Source organism: Notamacropus eugenii, chromosome 5, assembly GCF_028372415.1.
Source record: "Notamacropus eugenii isolate mMacEug1 chromosome 5, mMacEug1.pri_v2, whole genome shotgun sequence".
Lineage (NCBI taxonomy): Eukaryota > Metazoa > Chordata > Mammalia > Diprotodontia > Macropodidae > Notamacropus > Notamacropus eugenii.
The window spans coordinates 279823095-279835275 of record NC_092876.1 but is presented as its reverse complement, the minus strand read 5'-3'; the positions used below and the strand labels follow the sequence as shown (position 1 = coordinate 279835275).

Here is a 12181-nt window from a genome sequence, read left to right as displayed (position 1 = left end):
CGCTGTAGGAGGAGTTAATAGGGACCCAGTTAATGTGATAAGTTCATGTAACTAAGATAAAGGTTTAGACCAAGGTTTAAAGAATTAGAAAAAAAAGGTGTTGCCTCAAATCACCTTGAATTTATTCCGCATATTCTTGTATCTGTCCTTGTTTGCCCAGCAGCTAACATGGTACCTGGTATATTTGCTGTTATTCAGTCATTTCAGTTGTGTCTGACTCATTATGACCCCATTTGGAGTTTTCTTGGCAAAGATACTATAGTGGTTTGCCTTGTCCTCATTTTACAGATGAAGAAACTGAGGCAAACAGGGGTAAGTGCTTTGCCCAGGGTAATATGGCTAGTAAGTGTCTGAGACTGGATTTGAACTCAGGTATTCCTGACTCCAGGCATGGTATTCTATCAACTTCACCACCTACCTCTGATATATAGCTGGTGCTTAATAAATGCTTATTGATTAAGTGATTAATGAAGGACCAGGTGGTGGGTTCAACTTTTGCCCTACTTCCCATTAGTAATCAAAATCTTAGAAAAATTTCCAGAAAAAGTCCTAAAGAAGGAGAAATAAATTGTTAGGCTTCAGACTTAGGGAGAATGGACAGACATTAAGACTAAAAAATAAAAAAATAAAGGTTTGAAGCTTTATTAAAGTTCACCTTTGACATTCACATCATGATTAAAAACTAGGTACAGCAGCAGCCTTGACTAGGCATGGCTGAGACTGTTACCCTGTGATCAGGATAGTCCTCTCCCTCCCCTTGTCCAACAGAGTAACAACTGTCCAATGTAATTGTTCCATATGCTAAGGATTAGGTCTCACCCCCTTCAATAGGTATTGGAACCTGCCCACTCTCCTTAACAAAAATACCCTGTACTGGTATTGACATTGAATCTGCTACGACTACCCCCCAGTAGCAGCTGCAGAGTCTTGCTTCTATAGATGGGCTTTTTCAGATGACTGGGACTGCTCTGGGTTGCCAAGCTCTAGAATCTCTAAGAGGTCTTCTGAATTATCTTCCAAGCACTGTGAAAAATTCAATAAGAGTATAGACAGTTCCTTGATTTGACTATCGGCATCAGGACTTGCTTCCTGGTCAGAGGGCATCTGAGCTGCTGCCATATGGCCTCTCTCATTCTGGCTGTGGTCAGACATGTGCTCATCTGGTTGCTCAGGCTGAGGGGACATCCTAGTCTCATCTTTGCCAGCCATTTGGGTCCTTGAAAAGTGTTTTAAATAGACTCTCACTTCTATGATAGATTGCACCAGATTTTCAAATATAGCCAGAGTCTCCTTCAGGTTGCAGAAGGAATTCAGGTTGTCTTCTTGGGAGACTCTTAGTGTTTGTGTCCCTGGGGAGGATGCCTGGATCATATACTCCAGAGAAAGCCTAAAGATTCTCTGCCCTACTGTATAAAAGGTGATGTCTGTCTCTTGGATGTCATCCTGGTTATCAAAGAGAATCTCAGCTGCTCCTGAGGCTGCTGCTGCTACTGCTACATCTACTGCAGCTGCTGCTGCTTCTACTCTTGCAACTACTTCAGCCACACTGCAATCTTTTTTGTCTGGGTTGTGTCCTGGAGGGGGATCTTCTGCTGGGTCAGCCTGCAGTGTCCTCTGGGTTTCCTTTCCATTGGCAGGAATGCCTTCCCCAACCTCCATGAGCATCAAGGCCAGTTGAATTGCACAAGTTTGCTGCTCTTCAAGGTGGTCCAGAAAGGTTTTGCAGCTTGTTATGGCCTTCTTAAGGGCTCTCATAGTCTCCTCCTTGTCCCCCTGTACAACTGGATGCTCTTCTGTCCTTGGAGCTCTGGTGACCACTTGAGTTGTGGTTGAGGCTATAGGCTGAGGACTTTCTTCCATCTTCTGAGCACTTAGTTCAGGGAATTGGTGCACCTTCAAACAGTGAATGCACAAAGGCCGAGGGACGTGTGTAGGATAACTTAGATCTGAATCACTTGTTGACTTCTTTATTTTGGCCATGGTGGAGAGGCGGAAATATGGTGGTTCACATACACTCAAGGGTTCTGCTACAGAGTTGAAGGAGTTGGGGGCATATTTTGCAACAATGCGAGACAAATCCTTTAAATCCAACCCTCGACAAGCTATTGCAGGAATTTTCCATGCGGCTTCTGGTGGGAGCACTTGGTGCTCTGGGATGCTACAGATGTGGAATTTAAAAGGCTTGAGGTGTTTGCAGAATTTCTTGGGGACAACATGGAAATGGACAGGGTCATGATTTCTCTGCAGCAAGTTGGATGAAGTGCTAGGTTCTGGAGAAAAAATGTAAAAAGGTTTATTCTAACCAGGCCTGAGATCCTACTTGTCTATGTCCTAGCTTGCTTATCCCCATTACAGGCTTCCAGAGATGAGCCCACGGAGTCAATACCAACCTTATAGGTGCACAGATGGACTTATTAACCAAAAATTTCAGAGACCCAAAGATACCCCTCCTTCCACTAGAACTTCCCTTTCTCACAATACCTTTAACATTAATTCAAAGGTCTGAGGGCCTACTATGTGTTAGGGCTCATGAGGCCTGCCCTTCAGAAGAAGGCAGATAAAATATGTCTGCATGTAGATTATAATACAAGGCAGAATATGATAAATGCATAAAGCAAAAGAAGAAAGTTGAAACAAAACTTTCGTTCCATAGTTAGCAAACAGGCTTACGTTGTCCCTGGGAGAGGAGCCAGTGAAATCCTCGTTCCTTTCTTTGGCTTATCAGTACTTGTGTGGAATCTCAGAGTTGGCAGAGCCCTCACAGGCCATTAAATCTATCCTATAACTAAATAAGGATCTCCTTTTACCACATACCAAACAAGTGACCGTTCAGCTTCCAAGGCTACTTTTCAATTAACTCTAGTTGTTGTAAAGACTTGCTTCCTGAAGTCTAAATTGTCACCTGTGCACCTTTAGGTGCACCTGGAGACATCTGGGAGGCACAATGAACAGAGTACTCAGCTTAGATTTAGGAAGGCCTGAGTTCAAATATAGTCTCAGATACCGAATAGCTGTGTGACCCTGGGAAAGTCATTTAACCTTTGTCTACCTCAGCTCACTCATCTGTAAGACAGAAATAATCATAACACCTCCCTCTCAGAGTGAGAATAAAATGAGGTCATATTTGCAAAGCACTCAGAGTGCCTGGAACATAGTAGGTATTTAACAAATGATAGGTTCCTTTCTTTACCTACTGCTTCTAGCTATGACCTCTAACTTTCTTCCCTTATCATCCATTTAGTCACAATAAGAATGTAAATGTTTAATAACTGAATGGTGGGGTGGGATGGGGGGGAATGTACACATAACATATTTTTAAGTTTATTGCATTATTAACATTTTCTTCATCACTTTCTTAAGTCTAGACCAGCAGCAAACATAAATTCAGTTCTAATTTTTGGTGTTTGCTGATTTCCAAGGTGTAAATACTCATGCTTAAAATTTAACAATTGGCTCTTGTAATCTCATTGTCACTAATTCTAGTACATCCTTGGTTATTAGAATATAGAGTTGGACTAAGTTCACTTCTATGTTTCCTTACAACAACTTTCTCAAACAGAGATTTCCAGCTTCTGCTCAAACAAGTATTCCACCGTTATTCAGACAGACAATTCACTGTTTGACCAAGTAGTCCATTCCCCTTACAGAGAGTTCTAAGAGGTGGAAAGTTCTTCAACTGAATGAGCCAAAGCTTGTCTCCACATAACTGTTGCCTATTGACCCTGGTTAAAAATTTAATCTTATGTCTTGTTCCAAGACCTCTCCCAGACAAAACAGCCCTTGTATCTTCCTGTGATATTTTCTACATTTTGTTCAACTTGTCAGTTCCTTCTTTCTCCTTTCTCCTCATATCCTCAACCCTGTGAGATGGTGATCTCCTTTACTCTAGTTTCTGATGAGTTTATCCTTCTTGCTAAAGTAAACCTCTCTATATGTACTCTTGATTCATCCTTTGTCTTTTCTAGCAAATTGGCCCCTTGGTCATCCCCCCTCATAGCAATCTTTCATCTTTTCCTATCTATTAGTTCCTTCTCTGCAGTCTATATAGATGTTCAAGTCTCCCCTTTCATTTCTTCCCCCCCAAAAAGCCTTAAGGAATCCTACCAATATGCCAATGTCTGTCTTCTTTTGTCAGTGAAATTCCTTGAAAAAAAAAAATCTGTCCACAGTCATTATCTCCACTGCCTCATTTCTCTCTTTTAAGCCTTCTCCAATCTGATTTCCAACATAACTACTCTCTTCAGAGTCACTAATGACTTCTTTGTCATATTTAATGGTTTTTTCCTCAACCTCATTGTTCTTGATTTTTGCCACATTTAACACTGTTGGTCACTTTTCCTACTGGATATTCTTCTCTGGATTTTTTAATGACACAATTCTCTGCTACTTATCTGATCATTTCTTTCAGCCTCCTTTGCTAACCTCACCCTAAGGGTGTCCCCCAGGGCTTTGTCCTGGATCTCCTTCTCTTTCACTTTAAATTCTTATGGATTTTATTAACTCCCATGAGTTCAATGATCAGATGATTTACAGGTCTATGTACTCAGTCCAAGCCTTTCTCCTAGTCCTCCATCACCAAATGCTTAGGAGACATTTTGAACTAGATGTCTCATATGCATCTCAAAAATCCCAAAAAGAATTTAGTATATTTCCCCAAAAAACCTGACCCCTCTTCTAAGCATCCCTATTTCTGTCAAGGGTACCACCATCCTTTGGTCACCCAGGTTCTCAAACTCAATTGATTCTCTATTCTCCTTTACCCTACATGTCTAATTGGTTTAACAAATGTCTCTCTCAAGGAAAAATGTACTGCCAGGCACACTTTTAAAGTTTAATCTACCTTATTTAAGACTTCCTTTAATCACTTAAGTCTAGTCAATCAAAACAATGTACCTATTGTTCCACTTGAACCTAGTGTTTGCAGCTCCTTGGGTAGCAGGGACCACAAAGGAACTTCTAGACTCTAAATGGTCACTCAGTCAATAAGCATTTATTAAGTGCCTACTCTATACCAGTAACTATGCCAAGCACTGAGGATACAAAGAAAGGCAAAAATAGTCCCCGTCCTCAAGTTGCTCACAGTCTAATGGGCGAGACAACATGCAAACAACTGCTTACAAAGAAGAAACAAACAGGACATTTTGGAGATAATCAACAAAGGGAAGGCACTAGCATTAAGGAGAATCAGAAAAGGTTTCCTAGAGAAGTTAGGATTTTAGCTCAGATTTGAAGGTAACCAGGAAGTAGAGCTGGGGAAGAGCATTCCAGATCTGGAGGACTATCCAGAGTTGGAAGGTGGAGGGTCCTGTTGGAAGAACAGAAAAGAGGCCAGAGCCACTGGATCACAGAGTGTGTGGAGGGAAGGAAGATGTAAACAGACTGGAAAGATGGAGAGAGGGATAAGGAGGAATGCCAGAGGGTTTTAAATTTGAAGATGGAAATGACAGGGAGTCACTGGAGTTTACTGGGGAAAAGTGGAAGGAGAAGGGTGAACAGGGTCAGATTCATGCTTCAGGAAGATCAGCTGGACAGCTGAGTGGAGGATAAACTGGAGTGGGAAGAGACTTGATGAAAACCCTATCCACTATTTGAGGCCTACTCAAATACCATCCCCTCCACAAAGCCTGATCTGATTACATAAATATTTCCCCTTTCCGAACTCCTACAGAATCTGGCATATGCTTTTCTTAGGGATATAGGTTATAGTTCGTAAATAATGCATGTGGTCCAAAACCTGAACCATGGTCTTTATATAGACTGGCTTCAGTCTCCAGGGAATTTTCACAAGATCTAACTTTGATTCATGTTCCTAGAACAGAGCTTTGGAGCATGCCTGGATCACTTAACATGGAGGCAGCTGCCAGGGACCTGCTTCTGGGAGAAGACAATTTGTGGGTAGAAGCATCTTTCCATGAGCTTTGTAACTGGAAGAGACTGCATCTTTAAAATTACCAAACGGACATATTCCTATACATATTCTCATTCTCTCTCTCTCTCTCTCTCTCTCTCTCTCTCTCTCTCTCTCTCTCTCTCTCTCTCTCTCTCCTTATCCCTCCCTCTTCCTCCTTCCCCATCTCCTTCTCCTTTTCTCTTTCTCACTCTCTGGTGTCCAGAAAGGATAAGGGTCCTATTCATCCACAGAATGAACACCATGAACTGAACATGGTGAGGGGAAGTTCCCTCCCCACTCCCTGTTTTTATCTGTGACCCTGATAACCAGAATTGGGGTTTTGTTTTTGGTCAGTTTCATTTGTACATTTCAGGTCAAGTTTCAAGCAAAGGAAACCTTAACCTAGAATTGAGCTCTCCTGGCCTTGGAGGCAAGATTCCAGGTTAGATGCTGCAGCCAGGTGACCAGGAAACCCTGAGAAGACTGGGTGCCTGGGACTTGAGCCCAAAAGGGGCTTTGGAGTTGGAACTTGGTGGGATTATTCTGTATAGGAACTGAGCTAAACTGTGAACTTTATGCCTATTCCTTCCCAGAGACTAAGGGACAAAGGAAAGGGATTATGTATTCCCCAGGTATTTGGAGAAGGGGAGTTGGATACATTATACCTTTAAAGTAAATATTCCTTTTTAAAAGCTACATGGCTAAATGGAACTGGCATTCAGAGGACCACTAAAATTTGGGGAGATAGCCTCAGTGGGGGCTGGAGTGAATGGCAGAGATGAGATACCTCCAAACTCCTTTAAAGGTCCCAGAGAATCCTAGGAAAGGGCAAAATATAAGATACCTGGTCATCAGGCACTGGGGGGTCAGGGTAGTCACTATTACATTCTCAACTATTGTCTCTCCTAAAAACAAGAAATTCAGTTCACATTTAGTCTTTATGGAAAAAGTAAAAAGGGGTCCTTTAACTCCCAGGCAAACTAGTAAAACCTTACTGAATATAGGTTATTCTACCAAAGAACAAAAAGTATGGGATAAAAAGACTAAAAGAAACCTATAATACATAATATATAACATATACAATATTATATATAATTTCATGTATAAATTATACATAATATAAGATCAAAATAATTCTCTAATTCTCCTTGTCCCTGAAAGGGGAATTTAGGCTTCTCAAAGAAAGAAGAACATATGGGATAATCAGAAAACCAACCTCTTATCTTCTAATGAGCACAATCTCAACTATAGACCTATACAGACCTCCAGACGAGAGGTGTCAAATTTGCTGCTGGATGACAAGGAGTCTTCAAAACTCAAGTGCCAGGGAACCAGATTAAAATGTAATTGTGAAATGTTTAACAAAATAAATTAAAATATAATATTACATACATAAAGTTAATTTGTGGTTTCCTAAGTCAATATGTTATCCCTTCTACCTCTTCAGTTAGGGGTGTCATCCCCCTTCCATGTGGAAAATCCCCTAAAAAATTTAAAATCCCCTTCTTTCATACCAGAGAAGAAATCTGAATTACTATGGTATTAGAAGATAAAACATGTTGATGTCATACAATACTATACACACATTTTATGCATTTCTGAGTTTCTAAACTATTTCTGTATCATCTGCTGACCTTCCTTCAGATGTTGTCTGAGACTTCCACAAAACTCCAAAAAAAATTCCCATTTCATTTCTTATGCCAACCCACAATGGGGAAAGTCATGTTGTGGAAAGGATAACTGTATTTGAGTTTGGTACTTTTGCTTTAGGCTCATGATGTTACCCCCTAAAGTTGTTTCACCCAACAGTGTATTTTTTCACTTGAGGTTAAGAAGATTCAACCCCCTTTCCATTGGATCAGTACGGTGTCCAGCACATAGTAGGTCCTTAATAAACATTTGTTGACTTGATCTGTACAGTCTACCTAACTCACAGTACAGGGAAAGGTCCTATATCATGACTGGTCCCCTAGTTCCTCCTCAAACTCCAGGGCCATGTGGTTACTGTTATTCTCTTTAGGAGAGCAGATCTTGGCATACCTCTTCTACCACTGTTCCTGTCTCTTGGCTCCTTCTCCAAAGGCCCTGAGGAATCTCCTTCACTACTCTGCAAGTGCTTCTTCCTAACTAACAGAGTTGAGGCCTAAGGAGTCTGTTAGGGATGAGGTCAGCACCCCCCAACTCTGCCCCAATCCTCAGGGGCCCAAGTCTATTCTCCAGTTGATACTCCCTCAGCTCTTCAACTCTACTGAGCTCTTTAAGAGGCAGAGTCTGAAGGTAAGGCTCAGCTCCACATCAGCTATGAGTAAGTTATCCTCAGTGGACCCACAAGCACCCAAGGCAAGAGCATTTTTCATAATCCAACAAAGAGACACAGCTAACCTACACTCCCTGAGGGCAGGGACTGAGTCTAGTCATAGTCCCTACATCACTTAGCAAATAACTAATAAATATGTTGAATTAACAACATAAAAAAAGAACATCAGGAGGATATAGAAAATGTTTCTTAAGAGTAAAGTATTATTTACCATAAGTGGGTCAAGATTATCACTCAAAACCTAGTCAAAAGAAAATGTCACCCAACTAGCTTTGCATACTCTTTACTCCAAGCTCAGACATAAAACAGATCTTTTTCCAACCTTACTCCCACATACACATTTTTCCCCTTTCTCCCTTCCCTGAATGGCACAAATCTTGCTGATATCCAATTTGAAACATAATACACTGGTTTCCATGGGGTCCAAGAACCATTTCTAAGGCCTCAGCCGATAGGGAAGGGATTCTTAACCTGGGCTCCACAGATTACCAAGGAGTCTATTTTAGGAGGCCAGTGAACTGAATGGAGAAAAATTTACATCTTTAGTTAGATATAGTTGATTTCCTTTGTAATCCTATGGATTTTGTTTAAAAAGAAAAAGGACTCATAGACTTTTTCACAAGATTGGCAAAAGAGTCTATGACACAAGAAAGGTTAAAGAGCCATGCATTAGGGAATGGCCAGCAAATCAGAGAGATAAGGTATTTTTTAGTGGAGCAGGGTTTAGAGGAAAGAAACTTTCTCCAGCACTAGCTGCAGTTAAAGAGACATAAGGACTATTTATATCTCATAATCAGTCTATTAATTCAATTAATGGAAAAAATTGGATGGGACCACTCTTTTTATATTACCTTATAAACTACCTACTACGTGCCAGACATCATGGATACAAAGACAAAAAAAAATGGAAATATCTCTCACATCCCTCCCCTCACTCCTCATAATTTTTGCTTTATTCTGTATATTTTCATCTGATTTTACCTGATTTATAGGTGTTGGGAGATGAGAGAGGCTAGATGAGAAGCCACTAAATGTGGATTACTTCTGGTCTACTTAATTCATTTAAGAACAGTGTTGGTGCTCGCTTTGGCAGCACACATACTAAAATTGGAATAATATAGAGAAAATTAGCATGGCCCCTGTGCTAGGACAACACGCAAATTCGTGAAGAGTTCCATATTTTTAAAAGAAAAACTCCTAGGAATATTGTAGCCAGATTCCAGAGTTCCCAGGTCAAGAGGAAAATATTGCAAGCAGCCAGAAAGAAACAATTCAAGTATTGTAGAAATACAATCAGGATAACACAAGATCTAGAAGTTTCAACATTATGGGATCAAAGGGCTTGGAATATGATACTCCAGAAATCAAAGGAACTACGATTAAAACCAAGAATCACCTACCCAGCAAAACTGAGGCAAAATACTTCAGGGGAAAAAATGGCCATTCAATGAAATAGAGGACTTTCAAGCATTCTTGATGAAAAGATCAGAACTGAATAGAAAATTTGACTTTCAAACACAAGAATCAAGAGAAGCATGAAAAAGTAAATAGGAAAGAGAACTCATAAGGGACTTACTAAAGTTGAACTGTTTACATTCCTCCATGGAAAGATAATATTTGTAACTCAAGACTTTTCTCAGTATTTAGGTAGTTGGAGAGATTATATACATATAGACAGAAGATACAAGATGAGTTGAACAGGAAGGGATGATATCTAAAAAATAAAATTAAGGGGTGAGAGAGGAATATATTGGAAGGAGAAAGGGAGAAATGGAATGGGGCAAATTATCTCTCATAAAAGAGGCAAGAAAAAGCTTTTTCAATGGAGAGGAAAAGTGGGGAGGTGAGAGGGAAAAAGTGAAGCTTACTCTCATCACATTTGGCTTAGGGAAGGAATAACATGCACACTCAATTTGGTATGAAAATCTCTCTTACACTACAGGAAAGTAGGGGAGAAGGGGATAAGTGGGGTACAGGGGGGAATGATAGAAGGGAGGACAAATGGGAGGAAGGAGTAATTAGAAGTAAACACTTTTGGGGAGGGACAAGGACAAAAGAGAGAATAGAATAAAAGGGGAACAAGATAGGATGGAGAGAAATATAGTCTTTCACATCATGACTTTTATGGAAGTCTTTTGGATAACTACACATGTATAGCCCATATTGAATTGCTTGCCTTCCCAGTGGGGATAGGTGGGGAGGAAGGAAGGAAGGGAAGTTGAAACTCAAAGATTTAGGAATGAATGTTAAAAATTGTTTTTGTATGCAACTGGGAAATAAGAAATACAGGTAATGAGGTACAGAAATCTATCTTACCCTACAAGAAAAGGGAGAAGATGGGGAAGAGGGAAGGGATGAGTGTGATAGAAGAGAGGGCAGATTGGGGGAAGGGGTAATCAGAATGCATGGTGCCTTGGGGTGGGGGAGGGGAGAGATGGGGAGAAAATTTGGAACTCAAAATCTTGTGGAAATGAATGTGGAAAACTAAAAATAAATAAATTTTAAAAAAAAAACCAGTTCTGGGCCTATCTAGACCCCATTCTACTGCTAACACCCACTCCCAAATATTCCTCCACCCAACACTGGTCTTAAAAAGGTTCAGACGAACAAATCTCTGGTCCCTAAATTCATTTAACAGGACCTAGAAATCACCTTATTGCTGCTTCACCTCCTGCTCCTCCCCATCCTCTTTTCTCTTCCCCTCATGCCCCTCCTCACTTTCATCATCTTTCTCAAGCCTAGTTTCAGGTCCAGGTTCAGTTGCAGATTTAGGCACATTTCTGGGTTCAAGTTCAGTTGCAGATTTAGGTACATTTTTGTCTTTGGGTTCAGGTTCAGTTGCAGATTTAGGCACATTTCTGTCTTTAGGTCCAAGTTTGGTTGCAGATTTAGGCACATTTTTGGCTTCAGGTTCAGATTTGGTTGCAGATTTAGGTACATTTCTTTCTTTAGGTACAAGTTTGGTTGCAGATTTAGGCACATTTCTGGGTTTGGGTTCAGGTTTGGTTGCAGATTTAGGCACATTTCTGGGTTCAGGTTTATGACTGGTTGCAGATTTAGGCACATTTCTGGGTTCAGGTTCAGGTTCAGTTGCAGATTTAGGTACATTTTTGTCTTTGGATTCAGGTTCAGTTGCAGATTTAGGCACATTTCTGTCTTTAGGTCCAAGTTTGGTTGCAGATTTAGGCACATTTCTGGGTTTAGGCACATTTCTGGGTTCAGGTTCAGGTTCAGTTGCAGATTTAGGTACATTTCTGTCTTTAGGCCCAAGTTTGGTTGCAGATTTAGGCACATTTTTGGCTTCAGGTTCAGATTTGGTTGCAGATTTAGGCACATTTCTGTCTTTGGATTCAGGTTTGGTTGCAGATTTAGGCACATTTCTGGGTTCAGGTTCAGGTTCATTTGCAGATTTAGGTACATTTCTGTCTTTAGGCCCAAGTTTGGTTGCAGATTTAGGCACATTTCTGGGTTCAGGTTCAGGTTCAGTTGCAGATTTAGGTACATTTCTGTCTTTAGGCCCAAGTTTGGTTGCAGATTTAGGCACATTTTTGGCTTCAGGTTCAGATTTGGTTGCAGATTTAGGCACATTTCTGTCTTTGGGTTCAGGTTCGGTTGCAGATTTAGGCACATTTCTGGGTTCAGGTCCAGGTTCAGTTGCAGATTTAGGTACATGTCTGGGTTCTGGTTCAGATTTTGGTATGGGTTTGGTGTGGGGCTCATTTTGGACCCTGGTCTTAGCTTTGACATTTTTCTTCTTGCCTTTGAACATGTCTTACCTATATCTGGGACCTCAAACACCACAGGACAGAAAAATTAGCAAGGAAAGGGTAGGGAAAGGAGATTAAATGATAATAAAAACAGATAAAATTCTAATATCAAGAGACAACTGGGACCAGGAAAACGATATGCTTGCCAGCTCTGCTGACTTATAAGGATTTGACCTCTCAACTCTCCCTCTACCAGACCAGCTGGCA

The 12181-nt window shown here is 40.7% G+C and overlaps 1 protein-coding gene and 1 non-coding gene across 3 annotated transcripts; one reads left to right on the top strand and one right to left on the bottom strand.

Moving 5' to 3' along the window:
- Positions 1–626: 626 nt before the first annotated feature.
- LOC140506166 (uncharacterized) lies at positions 627–12181 on the bottom strand. 2 transcript variants are annotated; one of them, XM_072613018.1, is made up of 2 exons: positions 10926–12181; positions 627–2270 (listed from the first exon to the last, which is right to left on the bottom strand). In XM_072613018.1, exons 1-2 carry the CDS (start codon positions 11974–11976, stop codon positions 934–936), a joined length of 2388 nt encoding a protein of 795 aa, XP_072469119.1. In that variant the 5' UTR covers positions 11977–12181; the 3' UTR covers positions 627–933. The 2 variants fall into 2 exon arrangements, with proteins under 2 accessions (XP_072469119.1, XP_072469120.1); XM_072613019.1 differs by having other exon boundaries at positions 10860–12109.
- LOC140509307 (U6 spliceosomal RNA) lies at positions 9285–9391 on the top strand. Its single transcript, XR_011968639.1, has one exon. It is a non-coding gene; the product is annotated as a U6 spliceosomal RNA (small nuclear RNA).

Excerpts from the sequence above, each read along its gene's own strand:
- LOC140506166 (XM_072613018.1), bottom strand. The coding sequence starts at position 11,976 with ATGTTCAAAGGCAAGAAGAAAAATGTCAAAGCTAAGACCAGGGTCCAA. Across the intron at positions 2,271-10,925 it reads GCTTGAGAAAGATGATGAAA|AACCTAGCACTTCATCCAAC; the intron begins GTGAGGAGGGGC and ends TTTTTTCTCCAG.